The sequence below is a fragment of the Astatotilapia calliptera genome, chromosome 19 (genome assembly GCF_964374335.1).
Source record: "Astatotilapia calliptera chromosome 19, fAstCal68.1, whole genome shotgun sequence".
In the NCBI taxonomy this organism is placed as follows: domain Eukaryota; kingdom Metazoa; phylum Chordata; class Actinopteri; order Cichliformes; family Cichlidae; genus Astatotilapia; species Astatotilapia calliptera.
In genome coordinates this window covers 12,775,830-12,792,102 of record NC_137440.1, presented here as the reverse complement: position 1 = coordinate 12,792,102, position 16,273 = coordinate 12,775,830, and the positions used below count along the sequence as shown (strand labels likewise).

The window sequence follows — 16,273 nt, the reverse complement described above, 5'->3', positions numbered from 1 at the left end:
ATTGATAGAAAAGATAAGGAATGCCTACATCAGAAGGACAGAGACAAATAGAGACAAAGTTGGAGAGGTGAGGCTGACAGGATGCTGACAGATCGGCTGAGATGGAGGCAGATGATCCACTTTGGCGACCCCTAAAGGGATCTTTATCTTTATTATACTTCTGCTTCTATGTTAATGTTGAGATTTGGATAAAGCAAAATCTCTTCTAACTAAAAACAATTATGATATTGCTGTCTTTAATGAGGTAAACTACAGAAATAATTTCATCCGCGCTGTAGTTCATGTTCATGTTGTGGATTCTGTCAGCCTCTCCCTCTGTCGCCCCCTGTGGCGAGACTGTAGCATCACACTCCATTGATTGGCCGTGGCACAAACTCTCCGCCTCTTGTCGCCGTTGTCTCCTGCGGTGTGTGTGCGGCGGCGGTGAAATTCAGCTAAAAACGGACTAAAAATGGCGCTTACTTCTCAAGGAACAAAGAAAAAAGTTTGCTACTACTATGATGGTGAGTACTGGGGTGGCTGCACTCTAAACCGCTGGCGTGTTGATGAATCAAACCCGCCTCTCTGCACTAACAAAGGTTACCGTTTCTTTTTTTTTAACCTCCTGCTAACCTGGCACTGTTGCTAACGTAGCTAGCTCGAGTCGCAGGCGGCTTTGCAGCATCTGAGCCGCTCACAGTCCCGCTGTGTCCGAGCAGAGCCTTAATGTTCCAATAATATTTGCTCAGACTGTCTAAATACTAGGGTTTCTTTTCAGATGTTGCTTAAAAGCGTTTTCTTCCGGACCTTGTTACTTTAACTGGACTAGTTAATGTTACTAGCTAGCAGGCTAACAATGGGTACTTCATTGTTAATACAGTTGGTTAATAGTAGGCTAACACTTGGTTAGGTCGTCTTACTTCCTTCAGATGTCGGTGGTTCTGGTTAAAAAAAAAATGCTTTTCATCGATATTGACCCACAGTGCACTAAATCCTCCGTGTACGCCACGACTTTGGACTTTAACAGAGACTCTTTGATCTGCGTGTCTTGGCTTGAGGTCCTTAACAGACCTGCGTGAAGTTACAGCTGGATACCTTCACAACCTTTTCCGCTGCATGGATGTTTCATACGTGCAAACCTCTGTACTTCAGCTCTGCTTCTCCTAACTGAGGTCGTGCCTGTAGAGTAAAATAGTAATCCAGTGTGTTTTTATTTGTTCTCATTTCAGGTGATGTTGGAAACTATTATTATGGACAGGGGCATCCCATGAAGCCCCACCGAATCCGCATGACACACAACCTGTTACTGAACTATGGCCTCTACAGAAAGATGGAAATATATGTATGTGAAAGTTACAGTCTGGATGTGTAAGTTTGGTTTTAGTAGCTGTAAGTAATTTGCCCTTTTTGTTGCAGCGTCCACACAAAGCGAGTGGAGAGGAGATGACCAAGTATCACAGTGACGATTACATCAAGTTCCTGCGTTCAATCCGGCCCGATAACATGTCAGAATACAGCAAACAAATGCAGAGATGTAAGAGACTTGCTGTTTAGCTAAAGTCAATTAAACTGATTGTGTACGTTGACTAATTTTGTGCTTTTCTTTACAGTTAATGTGGGGGAGGACTGTCCAGTGTTTGATGGATTATTTGAGTTCTGCCAGCTGTCAGGCGGGGGCTCCGTTGGTGAGTTTTCTTTATTTGAACTCTCATCAGAGAGGCATGCAGCATCTTTCAGTAATAATGTCAGTAATCTGCTAAATTCAACCTAATCTGATTCTCAATTCTCACATCCTCGCGGTCCTCCAGCCGGTGCTGTGAAGTTGAACAAACAGCAGACAGACATTGCTATCAACTGGGCTGGAGGCCTTCATCACGCCAAGAAGTCAGAGGCCTCTGGGTTTTGTTATGTCAATGACATCGTGTTGGCTATCCTGGAGTTACTGAAGTAAGTCAAAAATGCTACAGCAGGGAAAAGGGAAGTAAAAGTCTCTGCAAATTACTTCTCCAAAAGATACAGTTTTAGATGAGTAGATTGAAAACAAAAGTTGAGGAGGTCCCACACTCTTATCAGTGATCAGTGCAAGACAGATGGGTTGGTAGGAACTATAGCACGATACAAACAACTTTCACACAGCCTTAGATGAAGAATTATAAGTATGCACAAATTGGAAAAGGCAAAATCAGACTCACTATACTCAGTATAAATCCATCAAAAGTCATACCAGGAGGTGTAAATAAAGGCATGAATGATGACAAAAACACTGTAGAAGTCAAGTCAAGGCCCACCAAAATCCAAATTCGATTCAAAAGACCACATTTGGGAGGGCAGAAAAAGAAAAGGCAACACTGCATACCAAAACCTCATTCCGGGTGTAAAACATACTGGAAGAAGCATCGTGGTTTGTGGTTTCTTTGGTACCTCACAGCTGATAACAAACTGTTCTTTGAAGAAACTGTGTTGTTGCAAGATGAAGGAAGCCACTGACCCAAAGCACACAAGTGATATAGCCTCAAAAGTAAATGACGATATTTCTGACATTATGTGGATTCCAAGAACTTTTCCTTTTATTTTCAGATACCACCAGAGAGTTCTGTACATAGATATTGACATCCATCACGGAGATGGTGTGGAAGAGGCTTTCTACACCACAGACCGTGTCATGACCGTGTCCTTCCACAAGTATGGAGAGTACTTCCCTGGCACCGGTGACCTCAGGGTAGGTCTTTGATGAATACATTTCAAAATGTCAGTGTGGTAATGCAGCCAGTTGATATTTGCTTTGTTATCTGTAGGACATCGGAGCTGGAAAGGGCAAATATTACGCTGTGAATTACCCGCTGAGGGATGGGATTGACGATGAGTCCTATGAAGCCATATTTAAGCCTGTGAGTAAAAAAAACTATTGTTAACTTTTGCACTTTGACATTTTTGTAACGAAACATTCGTGATAGTGTTTGTGTTGTTTGTGTAGATCATGGCTAAAGTGATGGAGATGTACCAACCCAGCGCGGTGGTTCTCCAGTGTGGAGCCGATTCGCTGTCTGGAGACAGGCTTGGTTGCTTTAACCTCACCATCAAAGGTTGGCTAACTAAAACAAAAATCCTCTTCTCTTGATCTAAATTGGACTGAGACTCTAAAGAAGGCTTAATGATTGTTTCCATGTTGTTTGCTTTAGGTCATGCTAAGTGTGTGGAGTATATGAAGAGCTTCAACCTGCCACTGCTTATGCTGGGTGGAGGAGGCTATACTATCCGTAATGTGGCACGCTGCTGGACGTATGAGACTGCCGTGGCCCTAGATACCTCCATCCCAAATGGTGTGTTTAAATGTCTTTGCTGTAATTAAGACACAGACGTTGGGTAACATTCTTCTGTGCTGGTCCCACGAACTAGCAGCAAACTTTGGTTTCATAGCACTAAAGGAGGCCAGCAGCCTCCTTAAAGCATTAACATACTTTTAATAAAACTTGCTTCACAGAGCTTCCATACAACGACTACTTTGAGTACTTTGGGCCAGACTTCAAGCTGCACATCAGCCCCTCCAACATGACCAATCAGAACACCAACGACTACCTGGAGAAGATCAAGTAAGCTCATGAAAATAGATTAAATTAGTATTTTTTAACCTTTTTTGAGCCACGACACATTTTATAGAACAAAAATATCCCGTGGCACCCTGCCAGCAAAACATGTTCCAAAATGACACATTGTAGCCTAAAACAGAACCTAAATCAGCAATTTGGTCTGTTTGCTTACACTCAGGCCCAGGTTTCACACAGAGTGAAACCTGGGCCTGTTAAATGAACACAAATCTGGTATCCTGGCTAGAATTGAAGAAAGGCATACACAAAGCTCTTCCTCAACAGCTCTTTAGTTTTTATAGCAGCCTTGCTGGAAAAGAGCAGCTCACATAGGTTGTGGAAAATGTTTTGACTGAAAAATCCTCTTTCTCCCCTCTAGGCAGCGCCTGTTTGAGAACTTGCGGATGCTCCCTCATGCCCCTGGTGTCCAGATGCAGGCCATTCCAGAAGATGCAGTGCAGGAGGACAGCGGGGATGAGGAGGAGGAGGATCCCAACAAGCGCGTATCCAGTAAGAACCTTCACACAGACCCCAGTTCAGTTCAAACTGCCAGACGGGAGAGTGTAACATGTTCAAATTTAACCCCTCAGTTCGTTCTCGTGACAAGAGGATAGCCTGTGAGGAGGAGTTCTCTGATTCGGAGGATGAAGGTGAAGGAGGCCGCAGAAATGCTGCCAGCTTCAAGAAGGCCAAGCGAACTAAATCCGAAGGAGAGAAAGAGGGAGAAGAAAAGGAGAAGAAAGGTGAGGGAGAAACAAAAGGTATCTATGCTTTTCATTCTCATCTCACCTATCTCATGTAGTTCTGTAATATCAAGAGCACTTAAATATGATTTTTATGGCTCTCGGGGTGGCTGATGCTATTTTTGTTTTTAACAGAAGTCAAAGAAGAGGAGAAGGTGCCAGAGGAGGAGAAAATGGACACATCAAAGTGAGAAAACAGTGCACACACACACATTGACCCTGCTGTCCAGGAGGTGGTTAAGTGGGAATGCTAATAATGTCCTTACTCGCTGTTACTCTGGGTTCTTTAGGCCAAAAGAGGAATCCAAGACACCTTGAGGTCCTCAGCACCCAGTGACGCCAATACAACAGATCAGAACGGAGATTTTGTTTGGATAAGACTGCTGCAGTGGAAGCAAATAAAGGACTTTGACTTTACAATGAGACCTCTCTCCATGAGAATGGAGACGGGTTCTGTGTTTTTCTAGAAAACCTTTTCAACTTTGCTGTTAATGGACTGAAGTGTTGTTTTTGTATACGGTTTCGTTTTTTTTATGCTCTTATACTTGCTTTCCCCCCCTCTTGTGACCAACATTGTAAAAATGGCTTCGCAAATGTCTGCTTTTATATATCTGATGGATTTAATTTATTTAAATCATGATATTTTGGCTACTTTATTTTAGGTATTTCAGTCCCACTTTTGTCCTGTGCCTTTGAATATGTAGTTGAACAGCATGCTGGTACCCTAGATCCTTTTCTGTAATGTTGTGTCACTGGTCTTGCCTGCCAAAGTCAGTGAGACGCTTGAACATAACATTCACAATTAGCTTTTGTGGCACATCGTAAGCATATTTTTATATTTTAGGTTCTAGTTTCTGTCCTTTACAGCCACGATGACATCTGTCTGATTTCTGGGGCTCCCGGGTTGTGATATTGATAACGTTTTGTCAGATTGAATCAGACTTAGTGTAAGGCTTAGATCTCACAGGAACTTGAGAGGCAAGACATGTCAGAGATCATCTGTTTTGTGTGTGTGTATATATAAATTTGTATTCTGAAAAACATCAGTAAAAGTGTTCAACACAAAAGACGACAGCTTCCAGATGTTATTGAGCAACAAAAGGTCCCGTAGTTTTCAGTTTTGTTTGGAAAAGTTTTAATTCTTTAACACAAGAATACAATGCATTTTGATATAAAAAGGCTAGCCCTATTGTCAACTTGTCTTCATACATTAAATGTGTAACAATCCACACTTTAGCCAGTGCAGCTCAGCACTTTGTAACCTATTCTCTTAGATTCAGCTGCTTCAGAGTAAGTCACTCTGCACCCCAGCAGTGTTGCTGTCCAGCAGGTCATCCTGCTCTGTAGATCCCACTTCAGTGTCCGTCTCCCTGTATTGCAGTGCTGGTGTGGTTTCAGCAGATCTCCGCATCTGAAATATGAATGATTTCACATGATGTTTTCCAACAGTGGGGATGGGATAGAATTAATAGCACAGGTTTACTTCATGGTGGTAATAAGATGTCAACTTCTAATCTCTTGGTTAGAGCTACTGCAAAGCTATATATGCAGAAATTGGTTCAAAACAGATCATTACGCTGCACCGATGCTTCAGCTGAAAAATAAATAAAACTGTTACGCACAAATATTAATTTAATGGAAGAACAATTTTAATGCATCAGATTCGGTATTAATTACAGGGCTACGATGACAGCGATACATTTCTTGCGTAGCTGGCTTTTTTCCTTACTTCAAATAGGTGAGACCTTATTAATATGAGCACTGGAAAAGTGCTCAAAGTGCACACGTTCAGTTTTTAATATTGTTCTAGCGCACAGAGACACTCAAAGTCTGCTGCTATTTCTGCATCAACCTCTGTGTTTAATTTCTTCACGTTTTCTTAAAATTATGCCATTTTTTTCCTAAAATTAATCATCGCTTCCCTTCTTTGCTCTGCTGCCACTCAAAAGTGATCAGTGACTGTAAAAACAGAACCAGAGAAGGATAGCTGTACATGTATGCTGGATGGATACTCTAATTCCACCAACGATAGTTATCCAGTCAGACAAGCAAGAGATATTATTCACACTACTGCAAACAGAAGGCACAAGTGATAAGAATAGGAAACATGGTCGTTAAAATGATCAAATAAAACTATTCTTGTACACAAACTTTCTCTTGCTAGAGAGACCAAGAAGGACGTCCCACAGATGGCGATATGACATCTTCAACATCTTTGCAAATTTTCTTTTCAAAGTATTTTTCAACCAAATCTAGACATGTGACGTCTGGCTGATGATTATTCAGCATTTACATGTCTGCCTTTTTAATATATATTTATTACAGAGAGATATCATTGTAAGAATGTCAGGTAGAAAATTATCGTTATCATTTTCCTCACAGAAACAAAATCTTGAAATTTGTTACTATGATGTGACCCTAATAAGTAATGTACCGCTAACGCTGCTGACAATGATCTGACTGTCGCTTACCCTGTTCTTCACACGTGGCCTCTTCCTGCATGGACAGAGGTAGAGGAATGAAGTGCAGGCAGCAAAGCAATGGAAGGAGAACACTGCTTCCACAACAGACATAAAGATGAGCGGCAGCCACAGAATGATGGTGGTCGCCTTGATGAAACAAAGTGCAAAACTGATCACCACACAACAGTTCAAATCAGAAGTGCGGTCACTAGATGAATGTTTATATTAAACTTACGTAGATACGGGTGGGATCAAAGGGGCATTCGTTTGTGATGCTAAAAGAGCTAATATTCTGAACGGCTGCGTTGCATTGTGACAGCAGGGCCTTTCCTTTGGACATAATAGCTGTAATCACAGAAGCTAACAAGCCCACGGTGGAGGCAGACGCCAGGAAACCTGCTATGAAACTGAAGACCAGCAGGACCCATATCTGCAAAAACAACACGACGAAAACAGAGTTGGTACAATTCGAATGATCTTGAAAGTCAATACTTGAAATGACCACCTTTAAGTACTATTCAGGAAAAGTTCTCCAGGCTTCTTGAACGACATTCAAAGCTTTGTGGGACTGTGGGGAGGCCAAGCCATGACTCAAAATGTCCCATTGTGTGTTTTTCCATCCAAGTATGCTTTTTTGCACTGCCAAAACAGCGCTGGGATTATTGTCATGCTAACAAATAAATAAATCAAATGAAGCTGTGGCCAATTAGACACATTCCTGATGGAAAGTGTGTGATGTGACTGCACATCAGGCTAAGATCTAAATTTTCAGCCAACAGCACTCTGGGTAAAACTGCTATTTTATGCCTGTCAAACTGTTATTTTTAAACTGCAGCATTTTTCATAGAGTCAGTTGAAGAAACTGGAACAAACTATGTGATTTTTGTGACAGGCTACTTGTAACAAAGTTCCTAAAGAAGCAATTTGAAATGTGTTCATATAGGTCAGTGTTACGTGGATTAACAAAAAAAAAAAAAATCTCAAAAACAATCTGAAAATTTTCAGATACAGATACAAAAAAACCAAAGCAAAAAAAACAAAACAACTTTGGACGCTAGCTTTAGAATGCCTGGAGAACTATTGCTCAAGAGTCTTGATGCATGCTCAATCATCCAGGTAAGTAAATCTCCAAAAGTTGATTCTGTTCATCTGGACTGAAAACGCTACGTCCAGATGATCAGAGTCAACTTTTGAAGTATTGCTCAAGAGCACTCCTTGGTAGCACAATATAAAGAAGTGTGAGTTGGCTAAAGCCTTTTGAGCTGTAGTGTATGTTGGGAAGTGATAGAAATATTTCTCCATGATAGAAAAGATGACATTTAGCATGTAGCTGATGGCACAGATTGTTCAGTGAAAACACATCCAATGTTTCAAACCTGTTTGGAGCTTACGCTTGCATGCAAGTATGTTACGTATTTAAATCGTTATCTACACACAAACAAAAAGCAGGTTCTAACAGCAGCCAGGAAACAAGAGCCGTTTGGCAAAGTGAATATTTACCAGGATCCTGTTTTTCTTGTTTCTGGATAGGACTATAGCTGTTATTCCACAGATCCCTCCCTAAAGAAAAACCAGAAGTTCAGCAAAAGAAGATGATTACTCAGACAGATGACGCAACATGACTCAAACATTCAGTTTAACATTCAAGTGACAGAGAGGACACTCCAGCTGTATACTGAATGTGCCATTGTGATGGTTTGATCATGTTTCTGATTGTAAATTTGTCTCTGTAAACCTGCTTCTCCTGCAGCTTTTCAATGGGTTTGTTTGTTTGTTTGTTTAATCCAGGGATTGGCCCTTTGGTGTGGTCAGGATAAAGCCATTAATGACCCTTAAATATATGTTCTGTAATTTTGTCTCTTTTTTTCCCTTTTAATATGCAGTATGTAACAGTACGCAGCTGTCAGTCCTAGCCCTTACCAAAAGACCTGCCACGATAGCGATGATATTGGCGATGGGGTACACCAAATTCTTGACCTGGCGTTGCAGACTGATGTGTCTGAGCACAGTGCCGTGCACCAGTGCTCCAAGAATAAAGTTTACATGGCCCACCAGCACCAGCGCCAACCCCATCTTCATCAAGACTTTGTTGTCCTTGAGGTTGGCACAGCATAGTCCTGAGGGAAGCCAAAACCAAAAATATGTTATTTTGAAATCATGAGCTTAACTTAGCTTTGAACATGATGATCTCTGCCGGGGGGAAACGGATAAACAGCTACATCATCATTGCATTGTGTGTGCAGCAGTTCATACTTTCTGACAGCTGTGTGCACATCAGCTTGACGCGTGTGCATACAAGTTTATTAAATGTGAACTGAACTGAAATACGATCTCAATGTGAAACACTGAGACCTTGTGTGAAGTTAGTGCAGACTTTACCGTGGCTTATGCAGAGTTAAAAAGGAAGCGGGGCAGCGGTTAGCACAATATGAGAACAAGGCAGTAACCACAATTATCCCCAGCCCCCTGCAGAGAGGCCTGAAGATGTCTTCCACTGCTTGCAGAAAATACTGCAGCTGTGGTAAGACTGCAGGTCTCAGCAGGCTCACGCTGCACTATTCTGTGTCCCTCGTTTTAAGAGTGAAGCACACATGTTTAGAGACCATGTAAGAAAATCCTGAACCAAACAAGACAAAGCTCAGGGTGGGGTGTTCAAACATTTATCAGCACACAGATGGTCCGCTGCTCTCACGCACAGGTGGGTGCTGTTGAAATACTTGTTTTCAGTCATAATATTGGCAGTTTGTCCTTTGTTGCCACACATTTTCCCACCACAGTGTGAAGTAGCAGTAACAGTACTGAATTCCCAGTGTGAATAGATAAAGTATAAGCTAATCCTTTCACCTTTGTTTGGCTCCATACTTTTAAAGGATGCTTAGAGGGGTACAGGCTCCATACCGTACTATCCTATCCAAACTGTTAGCATCCAATAATTCACAGCTATCTAAAAGATTCACTTGTATATCAAGGAAAGTCTAAAGAAATATCACTGATAGTAAAACCCAACCATACGATGGGTGGATTATTCTTAACTGGTATAAACGGCGAGAAAAACACTAAAATATTAAGTTATAATAGAACAATAACACTGTGGTTTGATTATGTCTCTTCCTCACTGAGCTCCATGTTCAAAAGCACAGACCACGCCTAGAAACTTTAGCACGTACATTCCCCTGCTCGGTACCTGCCAGACTACGTGAAAGGTTAACTCACCTGTGCCCGTCTTTCTGTTTCCTTTGTTTTTCATATTATTGTCGTTTGTAAATTCATTCTCGACAGCTTTCTGACTCGACCGTTTTTCGGCGGGTTGTCGGTTTCTTCTAAACGCCGCACACCTGGGAACACACGGGCTCTACCTGAGCGGAAGCTCCGCCCACGATACCTTAAAAAAACAAAACAAAAAAAACACTCCAGTGTCGGTCGGAGACAATAACAAGTATTCATATGTTTACAAACAATACAGCTTTATTCACATACGCTATTGTTATAGTTTATTAGATTGTTTTTAGATTTTAAAAACGTGTCATGATCGTGATCCCATCCATTAACCTCCTTGTCAGGGTCGCAGGGGGACTGGAGCCTATCCCGGCTGTCTTAGGGGGAGAGGCAGGGTACACTCTGGACAGGTCGCCAGTGTGTCGCAGGGCTAACACCTAGAGACACACAACCATTTCCACTGACCTTCACGCACACCTGTGGGCAATTTAGAGTTACCAATTAACCCAACCCCACTAACTGCATGTCTTTGGAGGGAGGGAGCCGGAGTACCCGGGGAGAACTCCACACAGAAACACCCTGATGGATTCAGGACCTTCTTGCTGTGAGGCAACAGTGCTAATCCCCATGTCACCGTGCTTCATGATTGTGTAATTTATTTACCACAACGGCAGGTTTAAGTGGACTCAGACAAACCTTGTCTGTTGCTGGGAAATACTCTTATACTTATGAATGCTGTTGACTGTAGCTTACATATTCTCTGCAAAAAGTATAAAACTAAACCTGGATTTAACCTTCCTATTCTCCCAGAATGAGAATATAGGCCAATTGTTATTTACAAGACCAAAAGTCTTGAATCACCCCTCATTTCTTTATATTTTGCAAGGAAATTGGGAATTAGTGCAGCTACTTCTTAAAACGTGTAGACTACACTATATGGAAACAGATAAGGCACAAGCAGAGTTTGTACAAGTCTAACAAGCCTTGAGGGGCCGGGGAGTATTCCTTTGTGTGTTTTTATATTCAGGTATGCTATAATGCTATACTGCATTGTTAGTGCGCTTGGGATCATTGTCATGCTAAAAAAAATGAAGCTGTGGCCAATCAGATGCTTTCCAGATATCAAAAAGCTTTTCTACATTAATAATCCCATTAATGGGAAACACACCATGTTTGAAATGGAGCCCCAAACATGACAGCACCTCCACTGTGTTTTACAGATAGCTTTCAGATACTGTTTCGTCCTCCTCTTGTCCAGTTTCCTCAGTTTTTAAGGACTGCATGATATATGCCAAGGTTTCAGCTGATAGCTTTCTGGGAATCCCTTTGTGCAAAAGTAATATTTCATGCCTGTGAATATATTTTATCTCTGACAAAGATTCTACTAAAGAAATGGGAACAATCTGTAAAATTCTTTAAGACAAGGATCCAAAAGTTACAATTTAAATTTGTTTTTTGTTCTAACGTGTCTATTATGTGTAGACAAAAAACTGGTTCCTATGAGTTAGATCCCTTTTTAATGCTTAAGTGACTCATATGTCAGTGTTAAGTGTCTTAACGAATGTAAAAAACATAACAAAAACAACCAAACACTCTTCCAAAAATTGTCAGGTACAAGGACGAGACTTAAAATGAGTGAAAATGTGGCCAATGTTCAAAGAAAACCTTTGAAAGACCTCCAGAAAACCCAGTGGAAAAAAATGTCTGTTTGGAAGCTAAATGTAAAGAAATGAGGGAGGCTCAAGACTTTTGCACAGCACTGCATTTGCCTGCTCAAGCCTTATATTGCTGGGGAGAGACCTAGGTTACAAATATAAAATTTTCCTGACTTTGCACAATCCATCACAACAATACCAGTGTCAAATAAAAGAAGAAAGTGTTGGGCAAATGCTCTGTATTCATCGGGTCTTAATCGATTAGTCAGCTGCTAAAAAAAAAAGCAGATTAAAAACCACATTCAGTGCCCCAAATTCAAAATCTGCAACTATCCTTTGAAGCACCGCTCCTCTAAAACAGCAATAAGGATAATTATTAGGTTATTTACATTATCAAATAACAAAATAACTTAAAGCAAAAATTGGGAAACGTAAAGTCCGAAGTCTTTATATTAAGGGCCATCAATCAAACAATACTGTTTGCTCTGGGTCTAAACAGAGCGCCTTGTGTGTGACATCTTTTGCGCATGCGGGCCGCTTTGAGCGTTCACACTAGAGCGCGTTTGCTGTCGCGTTTTATTTGTAGTGTGAACAAGCAGAAAAAAAAATCGGATTTGATCAAAAAATCGGAATTGAGCATTAAGACCTGCAGTGTGAACGTAGCCTTAGTCAGCTTTTTGACAATGGCTCCACCTAGATGAGGCAGAAGGTGGTGTGCTCTCAGTTTATGTCTTTCTTTAATCTTTTATAACCAGTTTCCTCTTACGTGCTATCCTTCAACTCCTTTCATTCCTTGAAAGTATTCCAGAATTATAGTGTGATTTTGTTTTCTGCCATGTGTGCCGACACACATCTAACACATGTAATCTTAAATCTTAAATCTCGAGGTTTGCTCAACACAGAAGAAAAGCCAGAGTTAAATTACATGTCTTTCATCTACTTAATAGAAATATATAATTTTGAATATTTTTGCCTAAGAAAATTCTGTAACATAAATACAAGTTTTTTGGTGTTATAGACATTAGATTAACCCAAACTAACCAAGTTTTCACAACTTTTGGTTTGTTCAGATTGTAGCCGAGGAATGGCCTGCCAGATGACTTAACCTACAAGTTTTCATGTTATCACCAAGCCCACAAACACCTTACAAACAGGCATAATTCTTATATCCAGCACCATATTTTTTGTGTTTGGAGTCTACTAAAACAGTTTTGTATAATTTATAGTTCCAAATAATCCTGACTTATCTTAAACTGGGCCTTGGTGCAGCCCTTCAGTGTCCCTCTGTCTGAAACTAGCTTTTTTCAGCTCGTCTCCATATAAAGCCATCCTGTCTTTATGCCTTCTGGTTAGAATAGTTCTCAAGAACAGGTTTAAACGGCAGCTGGTTGGGCCTTCAACGGAGTGATTTCTAAAACCAAGTTCTGAAAAACCACAAATGTGAACAAGATACACATTTTGCTTCATTTATTTTTGCATTTTTCACTAACAGCATCTTAGATGTGTCCCATCCACCTGCCGTGGTGTTAACACTGAATAAAGAATCATTTCCAGTCAGCTTCATTGGCTTGATTGCCAGCACCTGTCTCCACTATCGCTGCACCTTATTAATGATGCACTTGTCAAAGAGAATGAGCTGAATTGTTGGTCCTGTTTGGGGCTCATGATGGGGACCACGCAGATATCTTTATGTGTGTTTCTTGGTTGTGTTATTGCTGTTCAGTCTGTTCTGTATCACAATGGCAGATTCACCCAGGATGTTGTGGGAGTTTATGAAAATCGAGTGCCTTTTTCATTTGGAAGAAACTTTGATTTTACTCCGCAAGGCACAATCTTCAGCTCCTGGCGATCCTGGACCCCCGACTTTCACAGGCTAGCTGGACTCTCTCCCTTCCTCAATGTTCCCAGAGTACAGGTGTATTGTGACGCATCTACACTAACCGTGCTGGTTGATAAGAGTGTCAGTGGTCTCAAACTGACTGGAGAGGAAATACAGCTGGGCAATGGCTGCTTCAGCAATGGAGAGCTTGCAAATGAATTTGTCTTCACTTATGGTTTTGGTGAATGTGGAACTACACCTATGGTGAGCATAAAGTTCTGTTGCAGTTCTGCATCTTTTTATGAAGCCTTTACCAAAACTGCACCATCTTACAGGTGGAGGATGACTTGGAGGTGTTCACCAACACCCTGTTCTTGAATCTGAGAAGAATTTCTCCCACCTGGTGGGAAACTCCCTCTGCAGTCCACGTGTTCTGTGTTGCAAAAAGGTATGTTCTTACTTCAGTGTCTGCAGCTAGTCACCAACCATACTTACAGTAGGTCCATGTATTTACAGGTTGAACAAGATTCCAAAGTTTAGCGACACAGCACTTCCTGAGAATGATGACATTAGCATCAAAGCCATGAGTCGTAAGTAATAAAACACATCCAACAACAAGTTTTAGCTGCAGCTTAATTTGTAAACACAGTTCTTTCCTGCAGCGTCCTGGACGAGCGCAGCAGAGTCAAATATCTACAAAAGAGGCCAGCTTGTCAATCTTCAGGTTTTGGCTAAAACCAGAATAAATCAAGAGGCTTTCATCCAGTCCTGCTTTGTCTCTGTGTTCCCTGAGCCTCGGGCCAAACCAAGGCAAACAGTCATATTTAACAAAGGGTGAGTTTTCAGTTGGGTGTCTATCTCAACTGTTTTTGTTATGTCTAACCTTCTGATTGCCTGTGATATCACTGCTTACTGCAGGTGCGTAACCCCACTGGGTTCCTCCACTACTAGAGTGACGTTTGTGGCCTCCAACAGCGCAGATGCGGTTAATTTTGTTCTGAACACGTCTTATCTCATTTCTGAGGTAAGTCTCTATAAACGGATTGCACTGATGTGCAGCTCTGAATCTTCTCTGAACTGAGTTGTGTACTCTTCTCTACAAGTTGTATATCCACTGTAGCGTGCTGATCTCAGGCCAAGGTGTCACCCCAGGCTCTAAATCCTGCAACTACAATGTGATTGAATCAAGGTATCAATATTCACATAATGTATGTGTTTGTTTCTTTTACCAATGTCCTATAAATGAAACTTTCCTTTCAGATGGGAGGAACTAAGTGGTGATTTGGAGGCATGTGAGTGCTGTAGCTCAAGGTGTAAAGGCAAAAACCTTCCTGGTGGTAAGTGCTTTGGTTTTCTGTCTGAAGGTGATGGAAGACAGAAACTTTATAACAGACTTGCTGCGTGTCATTTCAGATGCCAAAGCTGTGGTCAGCACTGGTCCCTTTGTCATTGTGGATGAAGATGGTGAGAGAACTCTGCCTTCAATCGCCGAAGAAGAAAGCGCTAACGTCCCAAACTCCATGCAGTCTGCTCTTCCAGATCTTGCTGATGTGATAGTTTCTTCTGTTCCAAGAAGCAAGTTCAATGCTGGCCCAGAGGGTGTAGTGGCTGTAAGTCAGGACCCTGCCACCAGGCTGACGCTCTGGCTACCTGAACAGGTGCCTCCTCAGTCTGACTCAAATGACATTACCAAACTGCATTCTTCAACCACAAATCAAGAACTTCATCCGAATCCGACCAATGAGATCAAAGGTCAAAGTTTCAGTAGTGTTTCTCCGTCAACTATGAATTTGCCAACTATAGTTAACGGATGGAAGAGTCCTCCACACCCAGCTGTTCCAGAGGACTTCAAAAGAAAAAGCCGGTCTGGAAGATCTGGTAACTTTGACAGCAAAGAGGAACCGGTTAACTTTTCTTTGCCAGCTGAGATTAGGGTAAAGTACCTTATGCTGGTTGAACGGCCAAATTCAGCAGAATTGGACAACACAGCTGCTGTAGAGGAATCCCAAAGTGAAAAATGGCTGCAGAATGAGATTAAGGACCCAAACCATGATGACCTGCCGCAGATGCTGACAGATGGTGCTATGATGCCTGAAGGAACAGATGAAATCCCACCAATAACGCGCTCCAAACTCTCCTTTTCCAAAGCTGCTGATGGGTCGCAGACACTGAGTTATGAGGAAGAGGCAGTGGTACACAAGACAAGTCCAGTGGAAAGAAAACAGTTGAAACTAAAGGGGCTGCACTCAACTTTCTTGAATCTGTTGAGGTAAATGACTTGTTTGCAGTTAGCTGGCAGACTGTTTAATGCATGTGAAGATGGCTGATTTAATTTGGTTTTTGTTTTTCCTCAGGAGGATGAAGAATGCAGAATAACCACGGTTTTAAAAGACTTTAAACTTGTACTTGAGATAAATAAAACTGATGTGCACTTATCTGGTCTCATTACACTTTTATTTAAAAAAAAAAAAAAAAAAAAGTTGTATTAGTCCTTTATTTATCCAGGTAAAAATCTCATTTCCAAGAGAAACCTGGCATCATAGCAGCAAGTCTGAAATACAAGCTGCATTTTTAAATGACACTGTCGACTAAATAAGGCAGTCATACTCATTCACAACATTTCTCCACCGGTGCTCAATAGTGCATCACATTATTAGCCTGTTTATGAAACGCCCCATCCTGGCTACAGTGAAAGGCTTTTATTCCCACCCAGATGTCGCTGTAGGGAGCTGGGCGCTGTAGTTGGGACAGTACCATGTGCGCTCTCCCTTTTACGCCGCATGCTCAGTGTTTTTTCCACCCCAAGTTTGACCCG

The 16,273-nt window shown here is 41.5% G+C and overlaps 3 protein-coding genes across 4 annotated transcripts; 2 read left to right on the top strand and 1 right to left on the bottom strand.

Annotated features, from left to right (window-relative positions):
- Positions 1-345: 345 nt before the first annotated feature.
- On the top strand, positions 346-5,373 carry LOC113012179 (putative histone deacetylase 1-B). Of its 2 annotated transcripts, none has more exons than XM_026152226.2 (14): positions 346-503; positions 1,209-1,321; positions 1,396-1,513; positions 1,590-1,664; positions 1,788-1,926; positions 2,557-2,698; positions 2,775-2,867; positions 2,954-3,062; positions 3,159-3,299; positions 3,461-3,569; positions 3,943-4,073; positions 4,154-4,306; positions 4,442-4,493; positions 4,597-5,373. In XM_026152226.2, the coding sequence occupies exons 1-14, from the start codon at positions 452-454 to the stop codon at positions 4,622-4,624; spliced, it is 1,455 nt and encodes a 484-aa protein (XP_026008011.1). In that variant the 5' UTR covers positions 346-451; the 3' UTR covers positions 4,625-5,373. The 2 variants fall into 2 exon arrangements, with proteins under 2 accessions (XP_026008011.1, XP_080149791.1); XM_080293665.1 differs by having other exon boundaries at positions 4,154-4,324.
- A 51-nt stretch (positions 5,374-5,424) lies between these two features.
- Positions 5,425-10,145, bottom strand: tmem54a (transmembrane protein 54a). The gene is made up of 6 exons (XM_026152227.2): positions 9,982-10,145; positions 8,689-8,885; positions 8,269-8,328; positions 7,004-7,198; positions 6,778-6,915; positions 5,425-5,717 (listed from the first exon to the last, which is right to left on the bottom strand). Exons 1-6 carry the CDS (start codon positions 10,013-10,015, stop codon positions 5,592-5,594), a joined length of 750 nt encoding a protein of 249 aa, XP_026008012.1. The 5' UTR covers positions 10,016-10,145; the 3' UTR covers positions 5,425-5,591.
- Positions 10,146-13,273: 3,128 nt separating this feature from the next.
- On the top strand, positions 13,274-15,893 carry zpcx (zona pellucida protein C). The gene is made up of 9 exons (XM_026152225.2): positions 13,274-13,722; positions 13,794-13,906; positions 13,975-14,048; positions 14,121-14,292; positions 14,377-14,482; positions 14,562-14,647; positions 14,719-14,795; positions 14,872-15,727; positions 15,813-15,893. Exons 1-9 carry the CDS (start codon positions 13,303-13,305, stop codon positions 15,832-15,834), a joined length of 1,926 nt encoding a protein of 641 aa, XP_026008010.2. The 5' UTR covers positions 13,274-13,302; the 3' UTR covers positions 15,835-15,893.
- The last annotated feature ends 380 nt before the right edge of the window (positions 15,894-16,273 follow it).

Coding starts and splice junctions, on each gene's coding strand:
- LOC113012179 (XM_080293665.1), top strand. CDS start 452: ATGGCGCTTACTTCTCAAGGAACAAAGAAAAAAGTTTGCTACTACTAT. Junction 1,322..1,395: donor ACAGAAAGATGGAAATATAT/GTATGTGAAAGT, acceptor TTTTTGTTGCAG/CGTCCACACAAAGCGAGTGG. Junction 3,570..3,942: donor GACTACCTGGAGAAGATCAA/GTAAGCTCATGA, acceptor TCTCCCCTCTAG/GCAGCGCCTGTTTGAGAACT.
- tmem54a (XM_026152227.2), bottom strand. CDS start 10,015: ATGAAAAACAAAGGAAACAGAAAGACGGGCACAG. Junction 8,886..9,981: donor AAACAGAAAGACGGGCACAG/GTGAGTTAACCT, acceptor GGCTTCCCTCAG/GACTATGCTGTGCCAACCTC. Junction 8,329..8,688: donor CTATCGTGGCAGGTCTTTTG/GTAAGGGCTAGG, acceptor GTTTTTCTTTAG/GGAGGGATCTGTGGAATAAC.
- zpcx (XM_026152225.2), top strand. CDS start 13,303: ATGATGGGGACCACGCAGATATCTTTATGTGTGTTTCTTGGTTGTGTT. Junction 13,723..13,793: donor AATGTGGAACTACACCTATG/GTGAGCATAAAG, acceptor ACCATCTTACAG/GTGGAGGATGACTTGGAGGT. Junction 14,483..14,561: donor CGTCTTATCTCATTTCTGAG/GTAAGTCTCTAT, acceptor CTTCTCTACAAG/TTGTATATCCACTGTAGCGT.